This window comes from Phoxinus phoxinus (assembly GCF_949152265.1).
Source record: "Phoxinus phoxinus genome assembly, chromosome: 16".
Taxonomy (NCBI): Eukaryota; Metazoa; Chordata; class Actinopteri; order Cypriniformes; family Leuciscidae; genus Phoxinus; species Phoxinus phoxinus.
The window spans coordinates 10,978,952-11,005,886 of NC_136891.1; the positions used below are offsets into that span (position 1 = coordinate 10,978,952).

Here is a 26,935-nt window from a genome sequence, read left to right on the forward strand (position 1 = left end):
TTGAGCAGTCTATGCCTTTACAGTATATCAGGAAACCATAATTCTGGTTACAGTGTTATGAGAATGAACATTACATATTTTACTCCAGCTCCCATGCAAAAAAAAGTTAAGATCACCAGTTGAGGAACCGTGAAGCTGGACAGCAATAAGATGCATCTCTGCGTGCTCAAGTATTAAGGTTTATAAATGAGGAGCAGAACTTTGCATTTAAATCATCATTTGCTCTACATCTATGAGACAATCCAGTCATAATGGTGCAGACAGCCACTGAAAGGGCAATGTGGCAAACAGTAGCTATGATGACTCGGAATGTCTGAAGCATTTTTTGACTAGTTTGAGGTTATGTGGCTTTCTGGCGTTACGCAAAAGAGCAGAGATTCATGAAATGATAGATCTGGATCTGGAGTCTATTTGTACATTAAGTATATTGTAGAAAAATACAGTCAATGAGAAACCAAAAGTGAGATATTCGGTTTTGTTTTTATTGACGGAAGGCAATAGACAGAAGACAAATATTGGGATGGGAAGGGAGGAATGGGTTCGAGATATGGTAAAGACTGGATTGAAAACTGCATCTCCAGCTTGTGTATTGTCATTATTCTGACACTTTTTCTTTTTTTTTTTTACATTTTCAGAGATGTCAAACTTATCTTTTTAACAATAAATCATTATTTACAAGTTGTCACAAAAAACTGGTCCAAGCTAAACCAAAAGAGATAACAAATTTCTGTAAAACATTAACCAAGTCTAAAAACGGTGATAAACATGAAACAAATGCATGTTTTATATAAAAAAAAGTGTCTTGGCAAGAATAAAATTGAGTTGTTTCTTAAATGCATATGTACGCATGTACAAGCATGGGAAAAATGTACAATATGATGTGTTTGAGAGAATACTTTTTTTTTTTTGAAATACATGCATATGTATGCATGTACAAGAATTAGAAAAAGAACATTGCACACATATTGCAAATCTTCTGAAATAGATTCACCGGAAACACACATTTATATAAGGAAGATGATGTCATCAGCCACCATAACCTGGTTGTCGTCCTGCATGCGGGCGAGAGCAGCGCGGACCTCGGTTTCATTAAACGGTGATGGGCAGCTCTTGTTGATGCTCTCCATTAGAGCGATCATGCCCACTGACTGAGCATGAGCAGAGCGGAACACCTCCAGCAATGCAGTTTTGAACTCCTTCAACCTACAGCAAACACACACATTGTGCATCAGACAAACAGCATCTGTAACAATCAGCGGACTTGCCAGCGATACAGTTTCTGTTTACAACTCAATCAGAAACAATACTTCAAAAAGACTGTGGCAGCACTTTGAAAGCGCTGAGTGTGATACAGAAAATTTCAGCAGACAAATCCTGAACGCCTACCTGTCATCAGACAACTCCGTGTGACCATTCTGATCAGGTGTGTCTATTGGCTCCTCACCCTGCCTTGCAGGAGCTGGGGACTGAACTGAGGAAAAAATATATTATTAATCATTTGTGCATTTTATATGCAAAAATATTTATATTTTATATTTAACTTAAAAATATAATTAAAGCTTGTTTAAATTTTAAAGAAATAATGACATGGTATAATAAAAAATAAAATAAAAAAACTATAATTGATTTATCCCAATTTAACTTATATTTTAAAACATTTCTTTGAGGTCTCAGAAAAAGCGCTATATATATATATATATATAAATAAATGTAACAAATTTGTTTGTTTGTTTTGTTTAAAATATTTCAAATATATTTATTTTTTTAATGTGTGATATTTATTTTAGGATTAATATAACTTATTTATTATAATATGTAGAAAATGCCTATTGTTGGTTTTTCTTACTTTGTGGTATGTCAGTCTCAGTATCAAAGTCATAAGGGTCATATGACTCGCTGCCCTGAGATGCTCTGCGCTCAGAATTGCGCCTCCTACAGGACAAAAAAAACTCTGGTCAACTCTGTTCACTCAGGTGGCCTATAATAAGTATCATAATCATTACTTAAACACATTAAAGGGTTAGGGTTAGAAATTGTTACAAAACACTGTAAACTAACAATTTTATAAAGGAATCATTACACCTGATGATTTTAATAATGAATACACCACTGTTTGGAGTCAGATTTTTTTTAGTAAATCTTTTTGCAGTAAAGACATATAATGTAAGATTTTTTAAAAACGTGCCAACCTCAAACTATTTATAGCTTGGAAAATTCATAAAAATCGACTTTGTCATTGTGAATAACACTAGACCTTTTTCTCTGTGGTCGAGGTGTTTCTTGTGCTTCATTCTCATCTTCCTCCTCATCCTCGGAGTCTGCGTCCTGCCCCCCATTTCTAGAGCGCTTACGTTCCTTCTCTAAAACCTGAGGAATGGGAAATGAGGGTAAAATATATCAATTTAATTGATAGGAAATTTCTAATGGATTTAAATCAAAAAACTTGTATCTTAAAACAACAACGTAAAGGCTAAATGTATTCTGTATCTGTCCATTATAGAGTAAACAAATGTGACTAATAAGCTATATTAACAAACAAACCTTCTTGAAATAGGCAAACTGCACAAGCTCCACAGCAATTTCTGCATCCAACAGTTCCACAACCTTGCTCATGCGAGCTTTGGCGTGAGCTGTAGAAAGACGGATCAATGTCTCCAGGGTTCTAGCAGTGACCGGTGACGTCTGAGGGACAAAACGCAGCACAGATTCTTCAAATGAGTTATCTTACAGCATAAGAACTTAATTTACTAATACCTGACCAGCAAAACCACTCAGACTAGTTTGAAAACGTGTCAGTATTTACCCGTGCAATGTCAGAGCCGAGCTGCTCCTGATTTCGCAGTCTCGAGTACTCTTCTGCAATGTGATTGGCTGCATCTTGAGTCAGAACAGGAGAAAGAGCCTTGGCAACGTGGATGTACTTCCTCATGAACGCTTTACTCACCACTCTGTCCCTAAAAAACACAATAAACATTTAGCTGTATAATAATGGGGTGTTCATATTTGACAGAATGTGTAAGAAAAGATTCTTTTGAGCTTTCTATTCATCCAAAAAGTATGAAAACATGCATCACGGTTTACACAAAAATATTAGGCAGCACAACAGTGAAAAAAACAACCAGGAATGTTTCTTGAGCATCAAATCAGCATACTAGAATAATTTCTGAAGATCATGTAACACTGAAGACTGGAGTAATGATGCTAAAATCATTAAATAAATTACATTTTTAAATATATAAAAATAAAAATGTTCCACAACATTACTGTTTTTGCTGTATTTATGATCAAATAAATGCCACCTAGGTGAGCATAAGAGACTTCTTTAAAAAAAATCTTACCAACCCTAAACTTTTGAACGGTAGTGTAAAACTATCTTAGAAAAGCAAAACATGGCAACCCAATTCAAATATCAAATCATTATTGAAGGCACATAATCTGAGCAGAATTAGCACCGGTTATTTGCATTAGAGAAAACAAACAGAAGGTACAGAAAATTTAAAAAAGTGGGCACTTCATACTTTTTTTTGCTGCCATGGAGAAGTGGATTGTGTTTCTCATACACTTGTAGCTCCTCTTCTTCCTCCTGAACTACATTGGGGTCTTCAGTGGCCAATGCATCGATCGCACCACCAAGAGCTAAAGCTGAAACACACAAACACACGCAAGTTAAATAAACACTTCTTTCAACATGATTCTTCCCTAATACAGAATATATCACGTTTTATTCCACAGACAAATCTGAAGAGGAAAATCCATCTTTATCTAACTCTTTTTGGTGGCATTAACTGCACAGTAGTGACACACTTAACATAAAATATTTAGTATAACATGCTATAAATCAGCTTGTACCTGCTCCGTCCTGCTCATGGGGATCCCTGTAGCGGTGAATACGCAAGACGTGGTCGGATACCTCACGGTCCTGCTCTGGGTCCATCTGATCCAGCATGATGAAGAGCAAATCAAAACGAGACAGCAGCGAGTCCTGCAGCCCGATGTTCTCCATGGGGGTCTTGTACTGATTATACTGCAGATGAAGAGAGACAAAATCATAAGCATGAAAAATAATGGCTAGTTGCTCTTTGAAGCAACTATAATCCAGATCATTTTTCTTTCAAGTCTGCCCAGACAGCAACATAGTGTCCGGCCCACATGGTACGTGTGGAATCCACGTGTTGCTGCCTAGGTGATTTCTTGAACTACACTGGATATTTATCAAGAATAATCTTATGAATTGATGCACAGATACGGATTACTCACAAATTCAGATTTTACGAACACCAAATAAGGCACTTACTCGGCCATAGACAGGATTGGCAGCTGCCAGGACGCTGCAGCGGGCATTGAGTCGAGCATGGATGCCGGCCTTGGCGATGGTGACGCGGCCCTGTTCCATGACCTCATGGATAGCAGTCCGATCCATATCTGACATTTTGTCAAACTCATCAATGCAGACCACCCCGCGATCCCCCAAAACCATGGCACCAGCCTCGAGACGACGCTCACCTGAGGGACAGACACAACTTAATATTAAAAGAACAAACAAAACTCTGAAACAGGCAAACTTGTTATTAATGAACCTATGGTTTCTTGGCTTGATGGTGTGTGTGAAACGCAGTACCTGTCTCTTGGTCAGTGGTGACTGCTGCAGTCAGACCTACACCTGATGAGCCTCGGCCTGTGGTGGCAATGGCACGAGGTGCAGTGTGCAGAACGTACCGGAGCAGCTGAGACTTGGCCACTGACGGGTCACCTAAAAAAATAGAGATTTATGCAGAATTTAAACACATCTTATGCATTCATTTACTAAGTATTTTGGCTAAATTGATTATGTTTGAGGCTACCAATGAATATAATACTCTCTATTTTATTTATTTTTTAATCCATTCTGCAGGTTTTTCCTCAAAATCAGTTCAGATATTATTAAGAAGACATTCACATTTGTCTTAATCATTTATAAAACATAAATGAATCCAGGAAACTGATAAATGGCGGCATCTGGTGGATCTGTAAAAAACAGCACCCGAAACCAGCATTGAAGTACTGCAAGTTCAATAAGAAGCAGGTGAAAACAAAGCATTTTTACTGGCCTTTTAAAAAGTTTGCGTTTAAATTAATACAAAGTTGCTTTGTAGCCTGAACCTATTACATATCATATATGTATTGTTACATATAATAATGTTTTAAATACATCAAAAATATAAATTGTTCTCCACAGAAAAGGTTTAAAAAAATTCAGGGAGCTGCTATGGGGATCATGAAAAATTTCATAGAAAAATGGGGTTTAAAAAATAGTATAATTATTATTATTATAAATATAAATTATATATTTATAATATTATAATATTTATAGTAAATAATTACAATGACGTTGTTGTCTTTATTATATCACGCATAATATATCTCCCACAGAATATGAATGGGTCTTATAGGAAGGGGGAACTCACAAGGTTGGGGCAAAAAGTTTGAAAATGCTTGGTCTAGATCCTCTATATGTTTTCAACTTGAAATTATTACATATTATATATGTATTGTTGCATGTAAAGTTTGTAAACATTTTTTATATCAATAGATTTCTACAGAAAATGGCAAAAAAAGCCGATTTCATTTGAGTCTACTTAAAATGTATATAGTTACAAAAAAGTTATTGTGGAGTTCTCAATCTGGTGTCCAGCGCAGAGAGCGAATTGTAAAAAAATGTCGCTCATTATCTAAGCAGGCAAATACCTATTAAAAGTAAGTTGATGTCTCCTCTAATGCGCGAGCCGTTCTCCAAAATCTTCTCCACCCCTCCTAGAAGCATACACAGGATGGCCTTCTTTATGTACTCATGACCATGAATACTGGGGGCCAGTGAGCGTGCCAACTGATCAAACAAATTCTAAAGGAGAAGAAAGACGAATAAGGCATTTATATTAGGAGAACATACACATATAATAACTTAATAAAGTTCACTTCACAAAAATGTGTCCAAATCTTGAATGCAATCCAACTAGTTAAATTCAGCTGAAATTTCATTCTCTTGCCTTTGAGCGAGATCTGCAGAAGCTCTTGATCTTGGCTACATCATCTGCAGAGAAGTAGTGAGCGACTTCTTTGCTCATCTGTTTGACGTGACAGGCGATCATGATGGTCCTGAACAAACACAAATGGGATAACAAGATATATTAAGGCTTTGACATAAAAAGTATTATTTATAATAGTAATACTATAATATTATTTCAAAACCATTTAACCGCAGCTGTACCTGAAGGTGCCCGAGGTGAAGCCGCCCTTCTTGCCGGGCAGGCAGCGGTAGGTCCCGATCACCTGCGCACGGTCCCCTGGCTTTATACAGTCCACCAGGTCATTGTCCAGGATGATGTCCACAGAGCGGGGCAGCTGGCCGGCAGGGGCTTTCTCCGGCATCTCCTGCACTGTGACGGTCTGATGGTCCTTATAGACAGACAGACCGAACTCTGTCTCCAGTGGATTGTTCTCCTCGTCCTGAATGGATCAAATATAGAGCATTATTAATAATAATTATTACTGTTGCTGTTGTTATTAAAATAATTTGACACTAAGAGAAATAATGAGTGTGCTATTAACAATTTCAAATTATTTTATGATTAACAATACTATTAAATCATTACTATTGTTATTACTATGTAATAATAATAATGTTATTATTACTAAAATAATTAGACATTGTTGTCTTTATAATATCATACTATTTCTCTCACAGAATATTAACGGATCTTATAGTAATAAACAGCTGCCTTCGCAAGGTGATCATCATATTCTGGCCTCAACATCTTTGCACGATTCCACTAATCCAAGTTGTGAGTTGGGACAAATCTTAGTACCTTGGTTGGGTAAATGGCACTTGAAGGGAAGGCCTCCAGAGAGGTCATATCTGTGTATTTGCGCTCCATAGTCTTCTTAGTGGCTGGGCAGTAGTGCACACTGCGTACCACTTTGGGACGCACCAAAGAGCCTGTGAATATAGACAATCTGATCAATTCAAAGTCCATGACATGCAAAATATAAAATCTTTAAAATGCACAATAAAGGGCTTGGACTTACATTTAGTGACAATGCCCTCCAAACACACCATGCTACCCAGCAGACGAGAGGTCAAGGTTCGTGGGGAGACGTGTTTGCTGCCGAAGCTGCCCTCCAGACCAACGAAGAACTCTTCGTGTTGCTTGGCGTAAGTGGCATCTATTGAAGCCACCAGATCTTTCAGGGCACGCTGGAATGCCACGAGCTCTTCAAAAGCATTGTTCAGCAACCTGAGGACCAGAGATTGTTCATTTCAATTAAAACATTGTCACACTTTACATTATAATGTTAAACTATATTTTCAGAGCAATTTAATATGTAGTTATAGTCAATATATATGAATATATATATATATATATATATATATATAATTTAATTTAGGCCTAATTCAATGAATCATGTGTTTACTGTAAAGTGTAAGTAAGGGAGGAGGAAATGGTTTAAAAAAAAGTTAAACACACTTGGCTGCTCGCTTTTCGTTGCGGCGGCGCAGGTCGTTGAGGTTCACAATGAGCCTGGATTTGTTTTCGCTGATCATCTGTCGTACTTTACTCTGATAGATGCCCTGGTCTTGCTGAAAAAGGTAAAAGCCAAAGAAAAAGTTGTCAACAAACAAAACTTGAGCAAAAATACCCACGAAAAATGTATTTAAGTAAGTTACGTTATGGTTTATGAGAGTGGGCCTTTGTTCCTATAAGACACATTCACTTAAATGGTTTAACATTTAATAAGTATATAATAAATGCGTTATGCTTACATCATCGTCAAGAAAATCCAGGTAATCCCTTTGCGCCTCTCTCAGTTCCTGGTCGTCCAAAACTTCAGCAGCCATTTTTGTATATAGCTTCTAAAAGTGTTAAGAAATCCTCAGTGCAGAACACCTCGTGTCAATCGCCGTACTGTTGTGTGTCTTTTCGCGCCAACAGGCTCCTCTCGCTGTGGAGTCCGACCGCTGATTGGTCAACACACCAGTGACTTATTAACATATTCTGTCTTTTGGTTTGTGGCGTCCAATCAAATCCATGGAGTGAAGATTCGCCCGGCCCTCTTGAGTGTTTCGCGCGAAAAGAGAACCGGTGATGCGCATGCGTTGCTCAACTTCAGATGCAGGGTATGCGCGGAGGAGATGTTGTTGCAAATAATGGTCGTTGAAGACAACAAACATGAGTCCATGCTGTTTGCTCCTTTTTCTTGTGCACATTTGAAGTCACTCACTGTTGCCACTCAGACAGTATGTAAATCATATCAAAGCATTTTACTTCCCTGCCTATCGAGATATGATACAGAGCCGAGGAAAAGAAAAGTCACAAAATTAGTTATACACAGTACAACCTACATTATAGTGTAAAATACACACCCGTTTTATAACGTTACACGAACATCACTCTTTTCTTACTATTGGGCTCCGTATTGGATAAAAAAAATCAGTGAAGGCCGAGTCCGACCATCCACCATCACTCTACATGTCTTGTTGTTGCCGTCATAAATAGTATTACAATAATGAATAGTTACTTTTAAAGTCAACATCTCATGAGAAGCAAAACAGGTAAGACAGAACGATATTTTCAGTCACCATTTACTTTCACTGTATGCTGAAGCATAGAGAACCTGATTTGACAGATTTTTTTTCTAATTCATTTTATTTTGAGAGAAAATTAGTCTTCCGCCATCCAAATGTAGGCTATTTGAATTTTACAATCATGTAAGCAGTTTTTACTGTGATATTTTTATTATTATATTAATATAGGTTTTTCGAACACATAGTGAACCGAGTCATTTTCTGAGTCAGAGTCGCTTCAAACACGAGTGATTTGTAGCCCCGCCCAAATTCACAAGGAGCCGACACAACAGGTCGTCTCTCAGAGACTTGAGACTTGGACATGGACAGCAGCACAGTTGCCAAGGTAATAATAATGCATAAGTCTGAGAACCGGATTTAATCTTTATGTTGATATGAAACCCCTTATATATTTTAAAAAGTGAATAGTGAAGTCTGTAGAGTGAAGAGCGACTTCAACCAGTACCGCACAGGTGAGGAGCTACTAATATAAACGATAATATAAACTCTTTTTTATTTAACGCATTAATTTTATTTTCGCTACAGAAAGTTTCCGGCAATTTTTTGTATTAATTTTTGCAGAAGGTTGAATAAATGTCACATAGCCTGTGCTATAGAGAGCCTTGCTCTTTCTTTACTTAATAATGCACATTTAAAAGTAGCCTATGTTTAATTCTTCATTATTTATAATGATAATTTACAAGTTTACAATTAAATATACCAAATTTGGCAAACTATTCTCAAGCCTTGCCTATTTTGAAATGTGCTGTAAGGTGTGGTTGCAGTAGTCTATTTAGTATTGAGTTTTTTTTATACAGAATACAGAATGCACATATTGATAACAAACTCCCTATCTAGACAGCATTTTTAGGTATCATACATATGCAACCATTACTGAAAACATATATAACCCCCAACAGTGCTTTAGTAGGCAACATATAGGTTTCAAGACACAGCTAGTGTTTTAAAATTGAGAAACGTTGGTTTGGAGGAATATGCGGCATGGCACAATGTGAGTACTTGGCAAACACAATGATCAATTCAACCAGTCCAGATATTAACTTATCAAGTGTAAGAGGTTTAGTTCAGCAAGAATTGGCTCTTTGTCTGGCAGAGGTATGAATGATTTGTCAGTATAATTTATCCTCGTGCTGTTTTCTGCTTTTCGTTGCAGCTCATTTTTGTTATTGATCCAGAGTTTCACCATGCCAAGTGGAGTTTTGGGTCGTCTTAGTGCACTGACATTGAGTATACAGCAGCTGGGTCAGTTACCACATTTGTCCAACTGGATGCCCCGTCTACCTTTACCTCAAGCCACCGTGCTCGCCTCTGACGTGCCGAGCCTGTTTCGTGAGCCCTACATCTTGTCTGGCTATCGTCCTGTGCGTCAGGAATGGCTGAGCTACTTCTGTAGCCTCTTTCAATGTCACAATGAGTCGCTCAATGTATGGACACACCTTCTGGCGATCCCTGCGCTTCTACTCCACTTTTCTTTATTCGCAGGGGCATGGGGGCTAGCGCTCAATATGGCGTCTTTGCCTCTGTTTTTGTACGTGTTGTCATCACTTACCTACCTCAGTTTCAGCGTGGCCGCCCACCTGCTTCAGTCACACTCTGAGCTGGCCCATTACTCCCTCTTCTTCGTAGACTACGTTGGCGTAGCTGTTTACCAATATGGCTGTGCACTAGGCCACTATTTTTACTGTTCTGAGCCAGAATGGAGACACAGCCTAGTGGGAGCTGTGTTTCTACCCGGTGCCGCGGTGCTGGCCTGGTTGTCCTGCGCCAGTTGCTGCTACGCCAAATTCCGTTACCGCCGTCCATACCCCCTCCGCCGGAAGATCTGCCAGATCATTCCCACCAGCCTGGCTTACTTTCTCGACATAAGCCCTGTAGCTCACCGCCTGGTCACCAGATCTTGGGACGAGCCAGTGTTGGTGTTTCACGCCCTGCAAGTGGTGTTTTTTGTGTTATCGGCTCTGTTTTTCTCTTGCCCGGTTCCTGAGCGCTTCTTTCCAGGGAGATGTGACATTGTGGGCCACGGACATCAGATCTTCCACATCTTCCTGGCCATGTGTACTATGTGCCAGCTGGAAGCAATGTTCAGAGACTATCTTGTGCATCAGCAGTCTGGAGTAGGTATGCATGGAGAACACTTCATTTTACTGGCTGGAGGATCCTTCTTCGTACTAGTGCTGTGCTGTGTTCTGACTGCAGTTCTAATGAGAGGAGCTGTGCAAAGACAGCTGAAGAAAAAAATCTTTTGAGAAGATTTTACAAAACATATTTGCTTAGTTATTTTGTTAGTTATACAGTACCACAATGTATTTATTAATATAAATGTTTATTTAATTATAATAATTTTATTTTAGTGCATTTATTATGAGAATTGTGATCTTTCTTTCTTCCTTTCTTTCTCTTTCTTTCTTTCTTTAAAAGTCCAACAATCATTTTGAAATCCCACATTTTCAGAAGAAATTATATAAAAGCTGTCACATGGGCGGTATGTTTCTGTAGGCACGAATATGTAGGCTACCTTTAGTACACCCTTTATGGGGTAAATAAAGTGCAAAGATGTAACTTTTTAAAGGGTAGCACCCCAGTGACAGCTTTTGTACCATTTTATCTGAAATGGCAGATATCAGCCACAAGAAGGCATTTTACTTTTGTAACTATCAAATACTTTTACAAATCAAATCAAACATAAATACTGGGGATTTCCCCACAAATGAATTCACTGCTGACTGAGTTTAATCTACCACTTAGCCGACATTCCTCTAAAATCCAGTTCTGTATGGCTTTTACACAACTGGCCTATTTACGGTACTTGAAAACTGTCTGAGACAGTTTTTTGAAGGCAAAAACATTCAAATTAAGGAGTAAAGCTAGACTTGGCCCAAATTGTAGGGGTATAGGATTAGGAGAATAAAGAGGCTACTTTTATTTTGCACTCAGCATACCCTTACGAAAAATAAGTTTATTCAAGTGTTCTATTAGTATACTTTTTTTAAAACTAAAAATAAGAAAGTACTTTCAGTCTACATTGTATGTACTTCTCAGAAATATACTTAAAATGACACTTGTGTACTTGACTTATACTGAGAGAAAAGTCCAAGTATATTTGGCCTATACTTGTACTCAATCTTTTGATCGAGATATACTTAAATGTATAATTAAGTGTTCATACTTGGCTTGTAGTTGTGTTAACTCTTTTGATTGAGTAGCCTATTAAATATACCTTCTTTTTTTTTTACATAGTTTTTTATACAGTCTTATGAAACTTACATTGTTTGAAAATATTGATTAGAATATTGATATAAAACAGATATGAGTTTTTGTGTAGGCTAGTCCACTGGTAGTGTACATAGGAATTTACTTTTAATTCTACTTTACTCATTCCCCACCATTGACTGAATTTTCCAGCTATCCATGTATTCACTGTTATACGTTAGGGGGCGCTATGACATCTTCTAGTACTGAATTTCCGGATCAAAACACAGGAGAAGAAGAAGCTGAAACAGGTGATAGAAGATTGCTCACTCAAATGTAAAATAACGTGATCATCAAACATTAAACAGCATGAAAATCAAAACGGCTTAATTTTACCAAATAAAATGTCGAACCCATGAAGAGAAAACGACTGTGAAGCTTTAGACTCGATCTACTCCATCTGTGATCTGATCATCGTTCTGAATCTAAGGCGTATAACGTTAGCCTAGAAATCTAGACGCCCCTAGCGGCAGCAAAATGTATTTTGCAGCCAGGGCCAGTCTAGCAACTCTCAATACACATTCTAGCAGCAAAAACCCAGATTGGGTCAGGCCAATCACGTCGTGTATAGAGCATGCGGGGCGGGCTTAACATATGACGACAGAGTTGCGACGGCTGGCATAGGCACTTGTAAACAAAGAATGGCGGCAGCAGCTGTCGAACAGCAGTCTTTCGAATCGGCTTTGGCCGCGACTCTGGAGGACTTGGAGTTAAGTTTCTCTTTAAGAAAAGAGCAAAAAACGGCACTTAAATCATTTTTAACCCCTTATCAAGCGCCCCTATTTTTGAGAATTTTCTGAAAACGGCATACCCAAATACAAATGTCTGTAGCTCTTAAACCCTATGGTCCACATTCATAATTCTTGTCTTTTTTTAAACTAGACAATTGAAACTTTGTTACCCAAGAGTCAATTTTAACTCAAAGTTGAATAGGAAAAGAGTAAAACAAGGTAAATTGACATGAAAGTGACTTACGATTTCTTTGAATGAACTTAACTTAGGGAAAAATTGATCAGACTTTTATGTCAAAGGCCTGAAAACACCATAAAGATAAAATTTAATGTCTGGACATGTTTTGAGTCAAATTTGAGATTGATACTCCCAAAAATGTAGTTTCTGTAAGCTTTTATTGATGAAAAGTATAGGCGTCCTTTCCAAAAACCTATTTGGAGACACCTGATAACCAAATGACATAAGAGTAAACAGTACATACTACATGCATGTATATCAATTCAAGACTGTTTTGCCCATCAAACCACACAATAAAAAACTATTTCAGCAAAACATTTTAACATTTTAACAAAATACCCTTTATTTTGATCAATTCTAATAGCAAAAACAGTGAAATAAAACGTCTATCATTAAATGTATAGCCTAGACATTCCAGAAGTGACCGTTTTCCAACTAATGTATAATATATATATATATAAAAAATAGTTTTAGAACATTTGTAATTAGAACAGTGTTTTTTACTCAAATAAATTACAGTAAACGGATTATTATAATGGATATCCTATTACTTTCTGCTGCTCTTCGTCGCTTCTCCTCTCCACCTTCTTCAAAACACCACCAAAGTATTCTGTAGTCGACGATCAATGGTAGAGATGTTCAGATATAAGCTTTGGATTAAATCCGTGTGTTTATATACTGTCTATGGTTTATTCGAACTCCGTGGGCAAAACAACGCTATGTGTGTGTATGTCTCGGCGCACTATGTGTGTGCGCTCTTGCGTGTGGAATGGCGAAAGCGCACGTGTGAATGAAAAGTTTGCGCTTTGTTCTTGTATTACACGTTTCATGCAAGCAGATTCGTCAATCACTGCATCGATGTTGGTTGGTCAATACTCCCATCAATCAAAACTTTGCTGACTAGACATTGGCTGGCTTTATCCAGGCTTTTATCCAGTTGAAAACCGAGGAGCGCGATTGACAGTTCGCGCATCCGGTAAAATGCTCCCTTTTTGTTTCAGTCAATAACAAAGCCTGTGATTGAAGGATAGACACGAGGGAGGGCTCAATTTACCCGGAAGATTCCAAACTACGGGGGAGATATGGCTTTTGAACGTTGGAATCGATATTTCATTGAAAATGAACATGATGGATTACTCTAACTCAAAACGCTCATGTAAACAAAGGAGGATATTTCGTTTTTTTCCCTATTTTGTTGTTGTTTTGGATTAAACAGTGGGATGCATTTTGAAGAGTAGACCCTTACATTGAAATGTATGCTGGTGTTTCTTGGATTCGTCCGAACTGATCTGAACCATACGCGATCAAAGATAAGTATTGCCGTTCATTGTGTTCATGTTTACAAGGTCAGTCAGTCAGCATTTAATTTAACCCTTTCCTCTCTGGTGTATTGATTGCAAAAACAAGCTCAGAACATGATTCTTGAGTGTTTTAGCTTTCAAATGATGCATAGTTTATGATAGTTGATTGAATATTTGTTATAAAACAAAGCCGATAAAAAGTAATAAAAGTTTAGCCACGCCCCTTCGGCCCGCCCGCGGGCCGGTGCTTGATAAGGAGTTAAAAAAGGAAGATGTGTTCGGAGTTTTGCCGACTGGATACGGAAAAAGTTTAATATACCAATTAGCTCCGCTGGTGGGAAAACGTCACCTTCTTCGTTGCTCTGATTGGTTGTAGCGCTATCCTATTGCGTGCAGAGGGATTTTGAGAGACAGCCGTTTATCCCGCCTCTCGGAGTAAGCCTAGTCTATGGAGAGTGTCCAGACTAAACATCTTGATGTAAGTCTGGCTGGCCAGGCTAGTATAACGTTAGTCTTTGACAAAAATTTGATTTTCTCAACTTTTTGTTTAAAATGTTGCCTTTCTTTATGAAACTTGCCGACATTCAAATGTTGATAAAAAAAGGATGCATGAAGCTAATAAAATGTTTTTCACAATTTAACAGTTAAACATACAGTTAAAGGTATTTTTCAAGTATAAAAAATAATATCTACATTTGAACATAGTAGTATACTGCAAGTGCAAAAATTTTAAATAGTCAACTATAGGTATAATGTTATGTTCACTTAAAGAAAACGTACAAGTATACGTGCAGTATAAACTACTAAACTAGTAGTTTACTGAGAGTACACTTCAGTGTGTACTTTCATAAACAAAACAAAATACTAATTGTATTAAAATACTAAACTACTAGTATACTTATAAACTTCACTTGTAGTACAGATGCATTACAAATGAGAAACCTAGTTGTGTACTTAAAGTTTACTACTTTTACACTTATAGTAGCCTACACTTAAATGTATACTTTTATATACTAATAGTGGGCCAATTTAGTCCCAAACAGTATTGAAATAGTACACTTACAAGTTTACTACAAGTACACATTGATATTAGTATACTTACTACATAAAGTATACTTCATAAAATGAACTTGAAATATACCTCTTTTTCGTAGGGGTAGTCAAAGCAAAACAAGTTTTTGAATGCATTTACTTTCTTACTCTCTTAATGTATGATGTATAGTGTTTATTTTGCATAGCAAATAATGTCTACCTCAGTGGGGCAGAAATTCAGTTCTGGTGCCTTAGAGACTGCTTTGTACTTTTGATTGTGCTTTGTATTTTAATAAATGTTACATTAAAATCCAAGCATTCTAAGATACCTTTGGTGAGTTTTGATTTTAGTTAACAAAGTTGAATGACACATCTTATTTATAATTAAAAACTTTACCATGCTATTTCATTTAGTAATTATTTTAGTGTTTCAGAGCAGCCACATAATTAAAATACAGTTTATTATACCTCCTTTGTCCATTAGGAGGCAGCAGTGTTCCGTTTAAAAACGGGAAAATTTTAACGTTTTTTTTTTTTAAATGTTGTAATTATTTAAATGTAATTCAAAACAGAACTAACCATATATCTATAAAAAAATCTGAAAAATAATGATATGGTTTTATACATAAATCAACTACTAAGCTAATTACATGAACAAGTAAAATGCAAGTGAAGTGAATTCTTTTGAGGGATATAGGGAGATATGGATTAGGAACTGGAGTGGCTGCTGGTGCTGGCATCCAGAATGAGGAAGTGTGACTGTCAAATCCCTGTAGGAACTGTGTGTTGCTGCCAGTAAAGACAGGATGATGACAGGTGATCTAGGATCGTGTTACTGAGGTCAAAGGTAAAGGGAGATTCTCTTTTATTCTTGACTGATATAAAAAGGCTGTTTATAGGAAGTCTCTAAAACAAATCTCTCACAGATCCAAGCAATAAAATAAAGTTAATTTATATTCAGTTTAAATATTTGTATTTTAATGTACATTTTAAATGGTCTTATATATATATATATATATTTACTGCTTTTTTTTGGTATTAGTTTTCATGCATTTTTTAAATAGTAATACACTAAACATTGCCGTAACAATTGCAGTCTGTTTGTGTTAACATGAAAGAGAGGCGTGACTTGTACATGTACTCACCTGTGTAGTTGCTAATCATATTTGTGAGAACAGCAATAACAGCTTACATTATATTCGCTTTCATTACTTTTGCTCATTGGTCCATCAACAAACAATCTCATAGCTTGTTTTGATTGAGAATATCAACTGTGACAGGATATTGATGTTAGTTTCCTTCTGTTCGTACCTTTCAGTCATTACAGAAACTGGATGAAGAGTGATGGCTCCTGTTGGGGAGGGTCTGATTCCCTGGTTATCAGGTTGTTCTTCATCTCTTCAGATTAGTATTGTGTCCGCCTTCTTCATCATCATTTATGTCACACTCTACAGCCTTTGTACAAGCTGTTTTAGGTAAGTCTCTTACTTTTTTGTCTTTCACTGTATGTTTAAATGCATATTTAGGAAATCATCACTCATTATCACATGTGCTGATTCAAAACACACCCAAGAGAAGGGAGTGATTGTAACAGAAGCTCAATTGCTGTGAGTAAATGGGTGATCTCAGTGGAATGTGCAATGACAGGTTCAGACGCACAAGTCACCAAGAGCCCGATTCACATGCACGGCATGAATATTGTTTGTGTTATTGTAATAAAAGTAGAGACCTGTTTGTCAACCACATATGTAAACCACGTAGATGGGATACTGATATCATGTTTGCATGCAAAAACTGTGGATGCTATGTAACATTTGAAATAGTGACTTTTCTTTTTTTTGTCTCCAGTATGTTTGACAGTGCGTCATCCAGCCATTTACACAGACAAGAGAAAAGAAATATTCCATTGGCATCTCCACAAAATGTAAGAGACCGACATAAGACATACATATTCAGAAAACAGTACATAAGTGTGTATTACTTTTGGCTGTTGCTACGCTCTAACAAATGCTGGGTTGTTTCAACTCATGTTTGGGTCAAAAGTGACAAACCCATTTTTAAACCCAAATGGGTTTAACATTTAATTTAAAAATAAAAAGCAACGGGTGGGTTTGTTCATTTTTGACCCAAACCGTTTTTAGAGCATTTTTTAGTTTACAATGGAATATTGTTCAAAACTGAAGTTCCCTGTAAAAATGATTTGCCAGGTTGTTTAAAAATGTACTTCACTTGACAATATCTAAATTACCTGGTTTTATTCAAGTCAAAATATAATTTAATATGACCAAATCAACCTGACTTAATTAGGTTACACCTACAAAAATCATTGTAAGAGATCATGCTGAAATGATTCCTTTTCCTTGCGCTAAAAAACTGCACATATCTACTTTCCCAGTGTACTATGACTGTTAGAATATACAGTATAAACAAAGCTTTTGTTGAGTAGTGCGGACCACTGTTGACAATTTGCTTTAGGAGGAAGAAACTTTTTCCTGCTATGAGACCAATTGCAATAGACTGTTGAACCATTCATCCTATTATGGTCAATTAAAATCACTATAGTGGTAAATTGCAGCGAATCAGCAAGAGAGGTTAAGTAATTTTCAAAGAGTTATTAGATTAATATTGGAAGGGAAATGACACAGTAATGGAGAGCAGATAGAGAAAGCTACTAATGATTTTTTTTTTTTTAACTTGACGTGGAATGAAAAAAAAGGTCAATAATAATAAACAATTATTCTCACAAACTTCGCAGAAACTACCGGAGTCCCAGGGTGCTGAATATATGCCAGCTGCCAAGGATCTATCTGATCATATATACTCGCTCCTGGAGGCTGAACTGAATGAGGAAAATCCTTACGAGTGCATTAGAGAGCCTCCATCTGACAAAGCTGAATGGGAGAATGAGAGCCCTTCCACAGCAATGACAAAGCCTGATGATAATCACTCTGTCTCAGCGCTCAACAAACAGGCAGTGGAGCAGCGTCTCTCTTCACCTCACACCCAGGATCTACATTTGACCAGCTCAGTTGTTTATGCTGCAGTGAACTGGAAAAACAAAAGCACAAAACCTACTGTGGATACTGTGGTTGATATGAGTGATATTGCTAGGGAGGCTGTCCCTCCCATTCCAGACAAACATTTCTAGTATGACACAATGGCAACATTTTCATTTACAACGCATTTATATTTATGCTTTTTAAGTCTTTATACGTCTTTATACCTTTATAATTTATAAGTCTTAAAAACAAACTTGCCATACAAAAACATTTAGATTAATAAATAAATAGTACATCTGTTTTAGCATCACTGCAACTTCACATAAAATATAAAGGAAGCCAAACACGTCTGGGTTATTGTAGGTCAGCATGAGTCACATGACATAATGCCTCGAGCCAATACCCAGACTGGATTCATAGACTGAAACCCAACATGCTTGTGCTGTCCAGACCTAAAATCCCCTTTGGAGGATGAAGTCCGTCGGCCACGGCCGCAGACAGAAGAAAGCTTATAATCCCCAGACATCATTTACATGATGAACGTTTTCTTCCAAATGTCTGTTTGCAAATACACAACGCTGAATATTTAGGAAATAGTAGACCAAATGATGTAGGTGAAAGGTGACACGTGTCAAGGGACTGCTTTTGAATCTGCATGCAGACATCTGTCTAAACTATATTTAATTTAAAATGACTTATCCTGGGGATACATTTTTATCTATTTTAAATATGGAAATATATATGATGAATGTTGATATTTGTTACATGTTGTTTTCATGGGACTTGTTTTCATGTATATCATTAATATTGAAAATAAAAGATAATTTGAACAAAAAAGTGAATATTGTAATGTAGAAAAACACAATGTTTATGTCCCTATTTGTTTAAGAAACACATGATGGAACATACCAATATTATAGGATCAGGCTTTAGTCAAAATAGACAATAATTTTTATTCTCACACTGACTTTTTCATGTTTTATGGGGACATTCCATAAACATAATGATTTTTATGCTGTACAAACTGTGTATTTTTCTATCCCCATACACATACCCATCACAGAAAACATTCGCAATTTTTCCATGTCTAAAAAACATATTCCACATAAAGCTTAGTATGATTTATAAGCTGTTTTCCTCATGGGGACCAAAAAATGTCCCCACACGGACAAAGATTTCGAATTGTGCCTTCCTTGTGGGGACATTTTGGGTTTACCAGAACCATACTTGTTACAACACTCTCCAGGCGTAATGGTTTTTATACTGTACAAACTGTATATTGTTTCCCCCTAAACCCACCCTCATCCTACCCATCTACCCATTTTTCTTTTTATTTAACACCGTTTAGTATGATTTTAAGCCATTTGGTTTACGAGGAACCAGGAAGTGCCCTTGTAAACCCTGTTTACCTTAATACCCGTCATTATTGTGTCCTCAGATCATATGACAAACACAGTCTACATATATAAAATAAAGAAAAGAAAAAAAGTGTGGAGCACTTTATTATAGGCTATTATTGGGCTATGTTATTAAAAATAGCCTACACTAGTAAAATACAAGGAATAGTGACTGTCTATATAGAATAACACATTTGTATAGCACCGTGTTAAGCTATATAAACAATGTTGTGAGATGTTGCACTCATAGCTGAGCATTAGTGCACGCTCCCTCCCTCACTCACTCACTCACTGACGGAGGAGCGCGCGTGACGTCAGCAGCAAGCAGCGGCGGCATCTCTCCCTACGAAAACATTCTAGGTAACATCATTAAACACGCCGGTTTTTCATTGACGGTATGGCAGATACTCAGGTTATTTTATGTTTCTGCATGTTTACAGACTTTTCCAACTATAATAATGTAGCCAGTGTTTATGTGAACTGTTCTGATTTGAATCCTACTGCGGTCGTTTCGAGAGAGTACGGTGTTTAAAATGAGCTGTTTGAGCGTGGCTATCTAATGCATATCTTTTAAAATATTTTAAGTCTGCATTTTCGAGAGTAATTTGGACAAATGTGATTTATTGTATTGCAACTGTCTGTTGTTTTGCCTATTAGATTGTGTACATTAACGGGGGTTGAGCAGAAACTCGTGTACGCACACGTTGTTGGGCGAAGGTGTGTCCTTCGGGGAACCGAGTCAGCCAATCAGAGCACAGCTTCCGCCCCCAGTTGGGAAGGTTGTTATTTGCTGGACGTAAACGCCCACTACGAGCGTCCCAGCTAAAGTATGGTTCTGGATTATACAAATGGCACGGTTTATTTTAACTGTTCGAAATATTCAAACTAAATCTGTATTTCCTAGAGGAAATGACAGCAAAGGAATATCGTTACATTTTAGGCAAGCATGTTGTCGGCTTTGTAAATGAAACGCTGTCAGCAAGCATCTTATTTTATGTCATCTGTCATCGAGACAAGAATCAACTAATAAGTGTAAAGGCGGACATGAACTGGTAAAAAAAATACGTTAAAAAAACAACCGCAATTCAAATAGATGCAAGAAAGAAAACCTGACAAATAAATAGATAAAAAAAACGATAGTTTAGTTGACTCAGTTGACATAATGGTTTAAATTACAGAAAGGAACTCTGCAAGAATCTTGTGAGCGAATGGATTCAAAACATTCGAGTCACTGGAATGAATCCTAATCCGATGCGGGATTTGGATCTCTCCATGATTTCACTCCCTAAATCCGGAGTTACAGTATCTGAGAGGCTCGCAGTCAGGGGGTGTGTTGCCCTAAAAAAAAAAGTAAAGGCACCGAGCAATATCCCACTGCGTTGCTTGTCCATAAGCGAAAATCTACCGCGTGTATTCGATAAAGGTATTTTTACATTCAAATGTTGCCTTTTTCATGCAAATCCCATATCGGATTATTTAGGTCTCCCTTGAATTTCGGTAGAGCATTAGTTTTTTTGTTTAGTTTTTTTAAGAGATTGATATATGTATTTTTTTATTTATTTATTATTTTTGCACGTTTTCATGGCCTCGTGGCGTTGTCTCAGAGAATGGGTGTTATTATTAGCCAGCTTGACCCTCAGATTAAAACATGCAATATTAAATGAACGGTATTGTTATAACATGCTTTTCCTTGCTTTCTAGGTTTTTTTTTTACTGAGAGCCAAAGCCTACTATTAAGCTGAGAGCATGGCAGCGGTGAGATCCAGAGCAGGACTGGACACAATACCGATGGGCAGAGAAGCGCAGGACGGATTGGTGTGTATCACAATAATTGATATAGCCCCTGCAACATACAAATAGAAGGAGGAAAGTGTGGATAGTCTGTATATATATCATTGTTTCCAATCCAGCAGAGCTACATGCAGTGTCGTGGACAGGAAGGGGTGAGCATGCAGAAGAAGATGAATTCAGGACCCGGGATCGAGTTGTCTGCTGATGTCAGCGCACACGCACAGCAAACAAACCTATCATTCTCTCACTCTTCCGGTGTGGACTCACCTTACAGGTTAACCTACAGATCTTTGTTTGTTGTCTTGCACACAAAATCTTATCACTCTAATCCTAACTCTCTTAGAGAAGAATTGATCTATGTGTAAGGTGTAGTAATGTTATTGTGTGCATCATGTTCTTCATAGATCTATAATGCAGTGTAATGTAGTGTGAACAGTTTTCTTACTCTCTGCCATATCAGAAGTCCTGAGTCGGTGGAGATGGATGAGATCATGGCTGCGATGGTGCTCACCAGTCTGTCCTGCAGTCCAGTGGTCCAAAGCCCCCCGCAGAGGGACCTCCTACCAGGTGAACTGGCTTCTTTTGGAAACCATATCTTACCGAACAAGGAACACTTTTCAGTGTGTGCTTGCTTGACAAACCGATGCAGACTGTTTATTTGAAACAAAATCGCATCAGATTTTAAATAGAATTTCGTAGTAAAAACGTTTTTTTTATTTTCGCTCTTTGAAATATGTTTGATTATTTTCACCTTTTTAATATACGCTTATATGAATGAACAATTATTGTATTGTATTTTTATTGTACAGCATAACACACAACCCAAAAATGTATGTAGCAATTCTATGGTTATTCCTGTGTTATTATTAACACTTTTCCTATCTTTTTACCATAGGGGACATGGAGTGTTGCGGAGGTGAGCTGTCTGACAGCGGCAGCAGCGGTTACTGGAGCTGGGACCATGGCAGTGTAAGCCCAGCCCCTTCTCCATCGGTCACTGAGATGGACAGGAGCTCGGGCCAACTGACAGACGAAGGACTGCACATGGAGCTGGACCAAGCCGCATGTGAGGAGCCGGAGGCCAGGAGGTGCAAGGTGAGAATGAGAAGACTGTCAGTTTGCTGAACCTGAGGGGGAATGGACAGCGTTTTAAGCTGATGTTGTAAAAATACAAGTGAGTCACTCTTTGTTTTTCTGTCTCACTCTCAGAGCTTGAGCAGGGGAGCATACAGGTGTCTGTGGCCTGGCTGCGGGAAAGTGCTGACATCAAGGGTCGGAATGAAACGGCACATTCGCATTCTTCACCTGGGGTGAGTACGTCCGCGCATACCGAACTCTTGGAACAATTGCGATGGCACACATTATGATGCATCTTGAACCCTAAAAAGCCTGCTGTATTATATCTTATATGCAACTATCATTCAATATGAGCCATGAAAGCCTGGTGTATCAAATATGGTACTCAACAAATAAAACATATATACAAACTTTTTGTTTAAAGGTTCGATTTTCTCCGCTTTTTTATGAAACTTACCCATATGTGACCCTGGATCACAAAACCAGTCACATGGGACATTGAGATTTATACATCACATAAAAGTTTAATAAATAAGCTCCTCATTGATGTAATGTTTGTTAGATAGGACTATATTTGGCCAAGATACAACTACCGGTATTTGAAAATCTGGAATCTGAGGGTGCAAAAAAATCGTAACATTGAGAAAATCGCCTTAAAAATTGTCCATTTATGTTCGTGATTGTGCTGCATTCACTCACAAAAATAAATGTTTTATATACTTACGGTAAGAAAATTTACAGAATATCTTCATAGAACATGATCTTTACTTAATATCCTAATGATTTTTGGCATAAAAGAAAAATCGATAATTTTGACCCATACAATGTATTGTTGGCTATTGCCACAATGGCTATTGCCTGTGCGAATTGTGACTGGTTTTGTGATCCAGGGTCACATATTCAAGTGTTAATAAAAAAGGAATGCATGATAGAATACAAATAGTGGTTTTGTTGTTGTTTAAAAGCAGAGGGTCTGCTCTTTCTTTTGACATATTTCATGTTCAGATACTCATACAAAAAAATATTCTGGGGGCCATGAAACTTTAGTGAAAATTATAAAAAAAAAATGGCAGTGGCTGGCAACTTAAAAAAAAAAAAAAAACACTGACATGGAGTCTAAAGTGTGACTGATTTTTCTGACTATTATTCCATATGTCAGGGTTAATAATGTCAAGCAATGTGTTTTATTGGTTTGATAATCCATGAATACTATAAAAGTTTACATTATTAACTAGGTCTGCAAATATGCAACAAATAAGGTTTCTTATTCTTCCCATTATTTGATTTTCTCTCAAACAGTGGCGGTTCAGAGCAGTCGCATAGGGAGGAAGACTTCTATTACACAGAGGTCTCCTCTGAAGATGAGGAAACTGCACCTCCATCTCCTGCTCCTTCCTTCTCAAGCGGGACCTGGACGTCCTGCAGCTCCACTCAAAGCCAATCCACCCCAGGACACCAACATACTTTAGTCCAGTCAACCCCACTCAGCCAATCAGCTCCAAGCAGCGTGTGGCAGATCCACACTGAACATCTCTATCAGGTACAGATGACTGGCTAAAACTGATCGTTTGATGCTGTTTGGAATTTTTTTATAGAATTATGTTTGTAATTCCATCACTGTGTTGTTTTACTGCAGGCCTGCGCGCCCATTCAGGTGACAGTCTCTCCAGGCTCCCCCACCTTTTGTACCTGGACCCTGCCTGGTGATGTCCAGCAGAAACCTCAGGTTGGTCTGCCTCTCCAAAAGCACTTAACATCATAAGTGATGCATTTTAATACAGTTTATGCCATCTGGCCTTTTATTACTATGTTGCTCTGTAGATTCCAACATCTCGCAGCCGGTCAGTGAGTGTTGGAGAGCAGTGGCTACAGCGGAACAGCGCCCCCACCAGATCACAGACCATGAGTGCATCTCCCTCCAGAGGACACTGTTCATTCAGGTGAACCGCTTAGTTAAATGCTGCCCTCTGTGGTCAAGAAAAAGGTCTCTAATCAAAACTAAAACTCAAGTAGCACAAATATGAACAAAACATATATACAGTACCGATCAAAAGTTTGGAAACATCACTAGTTTTAATGTTTCTGAAAGAAGTATCTTATGCTCATCAAGCCTGCATTTATTTGCTCAAAAATACAGAAAACATTTTTAAATTGTGAAATATTATTACAATTTAAAAAAATGGTTTTCTATTTTAATATTCCTTAAAAAATATATATAATTTATTTATGTGATGCAAAGCTGAATTTTCAGCATCGTTACTCCAGTCTTCGGTGTCACATGATCCTTCAGAAATCATTCTAATATGCTGATGTATTATCAATGTTTTAGGATTCTTTGATGAATAAAAAGTAAAAAAAGAACAGCATTTATTTAAAATAGAAATACACTACCGTCCAAAAGTTTGGGGTCAGTAATTTCTTTCTTCTTTTTTTTGAAAGAAGTTAATAATTTTATTCTGCAAGGATGTGTTAAATTGATAAAAAGTGATAGTAAAGATGTATTGTTAGAAGATTTCTATTTTGAATAAATACTTTTTTATTATATTTTTTTTTTTACTTTTTATTCATTAGTGAATCCTGAAAAAAGTTTGAAAATTCAGCTTTGCATCACAGAAATAAATTATATTTTAAAGATATTTTAATATTTTAAGATAATTTTATTTTTTAAATAAAAATAAAATAAAATTATATATATATATATATATATATATATATATATATATATATATATGTATATATATGCCTTTGCAGCATTTTAGATACATTCTAAAATGTTTAATGACTTAACATTTTCATTTAATTTAACATTACACAACAAAAAAAGTTTTTTTTTTAAATCAAGTAGAAATAAGTGTTTACTATAATTTTTTAAATAATATCTTACCCTTAGGAAGGGCCGCGGTGAGGCCAAAAAGTGCCGTAAAGTGTACGGCGTGGAGCGCAGGGACCAATGGTGCACCGCCTGCCGCTGGAAGAAAGCCTGTCAGCGGTTCCCAGACTAATCTGAAAGACTTTAGGAGACGAGGAAGAATCTCCATTTTCTTTCTTTTCTCCAACTATTTCCTGCACTGTAGAGGATCCCTCTTTTCACTTTTCTACCTTTTTTTCGTTTTCCTATTAGCGTTAAAAGTGTTTTGGCTATGATTTCCCACAAAGTGAACGCTGGTACTAGCTGTCGAGACTGTGGAGTAGTAGGATCCCAAGCTCTTAAAGGTGAACTCTGTATTTGAACAAGGTGTTTTTCTACCCCAGTCCTGCACCTCATCCATACCTGAAATATTTAAGTGATTGTTGATTTTTGTATACTGTGGACAATGTATTGCTCTCAGCATTGTCATGATGTTTTTTCTATTGCCGTTTTGTTAGCCTGAAAGGTGTAACAGTGTAATGTCATGTATTGTCTTTTTTTTCCTCTGTATTTACTCAGAATTAAGTCACAACTTTTGAGTTTCGCAAGGTTTGACTATCGTTTGCCACAGCTCTTCCTAATCAATCTAAACTGCCAGATATAAAGCTAGAGTGGTGTTGAGTGAATGATGTTGGCCACAATGGTGGTCACAGTATGTTGTCTGGAGATAAAAGTGCAGCTATAACCTTTTGATTGAATACCAAAGTGCTATTGCAAAGAGTTAAAGGGAGCTTGACTGAATACTGCCCGGACAATAGCTCGGGCTCGTTTCCTTTTGTACGTTTTTTTGACATCCTTCCAAAAAGTGTTAAGGTCCGTGCTAACAATGCCGGATCATCCCCTTGGAAACATCTAAAAAGATTCGAAAGCATAACATCACATTGAAAAAAGATATTATGTACAATTAAGAAGACACACGATAAAATATGCAAATGTCAAAAGCTTGTCATTTGTGCATGACAAATTTCAAGAACAATTGTAAAATTATTTTATTGGCCTTTTGTGTGCATTTCATGTACAAGTGGAAAGGATTAAAAGAAAAAAACTTCCAAAAATGCTTGCAGAATGTGTTTGAAATGAAAATTATTCACAAAGCCAAAATGTCTACACAGACAAAACCCATACAATTATTTGCAGAATACTGTGAAGTATGCTGAAAGACTACCTGCTAGTTATTATTTTTTTACATGTCGGGGGTGTCAGTTTTCCAAACCTATTCTGTGACATCCGATGAGTATTAATGTGAGGGAGAATCTGTCAAGTACTAAGATGATCTCATTTGTATATGTTCATGCACAAATAAATGCAGAAAGCTGGAACACATGCTACATTTATTCTCATCAGTTGGAAGCAAACAATTAAATGTGATATTTCTGTGGAGCCAAACCGAATTGCACAAATAATGACTATGAATTGTTCTCAAACAAGTTTTCTGAACACTCCCCACCCTGCTATTGTTAGGACAGAGAGCTGCTCCACATTTTCAGATTGGCTAACATGTACGGGCCACGGTCAGATTCTGCTTTGTTTACAGAGCCTATCTGTCATATTAGATGCGTTCATGCCATGCCGTAAATACGTAACGATTCTGA

General features: G+C 37.2%; 4 protein-coding genes across 13 annotated transcripts; 3 read left to right on the plus strand and 1 right to left on the minus strand.

Annotated features, from left to right (window-relative positions):
• Window positions 1–462: 462 nt before the first annotated feature.
• On the minus strand, window positions 463–7,976 carry mcm3 (minichromosome maintenance complex component 3). The gene is made up of 17 exons (XM_079584501.1): window positions 7,799–7,976; window positions 7,503–7,615; window positions 7,063–7,271; window positions 6,843–6,973; window positions 6,245–6,483; window positions 6,024–6,132; window positions 5,725–5,878; window positions 4,619–4,750; window positions 4,295–4,503; window positions 3,850–4,024; window positions 3,519–3,642; window positions 2,804–2,954; window positions 2,542–2,682; window positions 2,255–2,367; window positions 1,847–1,932; window positions 1,387–1,471; window positions 463–1,203 (listed from the first exon to the last, which is right to left on the minus strand). Exons 1-17 carry the CDS (start codon window positions 7,871–7,873, stop codon window positions 1,005–1,007), a joined length of 2,445 nt encoding a protein of 814 aa, XP_079440627.1. The 5' UTR covers window positions 7,874–7,976; the 3' UTR covers window positions 463–1,004.
• Window positions 7,977–9,020: 1,044 nt separating this feature from the next.
• Window positions 9,021–10,976, plus strand: paqr8 (progestin and adipoQ receptor family member VIII). The gene is made up of 2 exons (XM_079584534.1): window positions 9,021–9,072; window positions 9,774–10,976. The coding sequence occupies exon 2, from the start codon at window positions 9,805–9,807 to the stop codon at window positions 10,864–10,866; it is 1,062 nt and encodes a 353-aa protein (XP_079440660.1). The 5' UTR covers window positions 9,021–9,072; window positions 9,774–9,804; the 3' UTR covers window positions 10,867–10,976.
• Window positions 10,977–12,048: 1,072 nt separating this feature from the next.
• Window positions 12,049–19,189, plus strand: LOC306983819 (uncharacterized protein). Of its 3 annotated transcripts, none has more exons than XM_079584543.1 (5): window positions 12,078–12,120; window positions 15,948–16,018; window positions 16,490–16,646; window positions 17,020–17,095; window positions 17,927–19,189. In XM_079584543.1, exons 3-5 carry the CDS (start codon window positions 16,516–16,518, stop codon window positions 18,317–18,319), a joined length of 600 nt encoding a protein of 199 aa, XP_079440669.1. In that variant the 5' UTR covers window positions 12,078–12,120; window positions 15,948–16,018; window positions 16,490–16,515; the 3' UTR covers window positions 18,320–19,189. The 3 variants fall into 3 exon arrangements, with proteins under 3 accessions (XP_079440670.1, XP_079440669.1, XP_079440668.1); XM_079584542.1 differs by having other exon boundaries at window positions 15,869–16,018; window positions 17,927–18,998; XM_079584544.1 differs by lacking the exon at window positions 15,948–16,018 and having other exon boundaries at window positions 12,049–12,120; window positions 17,927–19,017.
• Window positions 19,190–19,813: 624 nt separating this feature from the next.
• znf395b (zinc finger protein 395b) lies at window positions 19,814–26,336 on the plus strand. Of its 8 annotated transcripts, none has more exons than XM_079584522.1 (10): window positions 19,814–19,927; window positions 21,269–21,382; window positions 21,481–21,632; window positions 21,819–21,925; window positions 22,254–22,453; window positions 22,568–22,668; window positions 23,735–23,975; window positions 24,072–24,161; window positions 24,257–24,375; window positions 25,326–26,336. In XM_079584522.1, exons 2-10 carry the CDS (start codon window positions 21,314–21,316, stop codon window positions 25,435–25,437), a joined length of 1,191 nt encoding a protein of 396 aa, XP_079440648.1. In that variant the 5' UTR covers window positions 19,814–19,927; window positions 21,269–21,313; the 3' UTR covers window positions 25,438–26,336. The 8 variants fall into 8 exon arrangements, with proteins under 8 accessions (XP_079440648.1, XP_079440646.1, XP_079440650.1 ...); XM_079584520.1 differs by having other exon boundaries at window positions 19,831–19,929; window positions 21,270–21,382; window positions 21,478–21,632; XM_079584524.1 differs by having other exon boundaries at window positions 19,909–19,979.
• The last annotated feature ends 599 nt before the right edge of the window (window positions 26,337–26,935 follow it).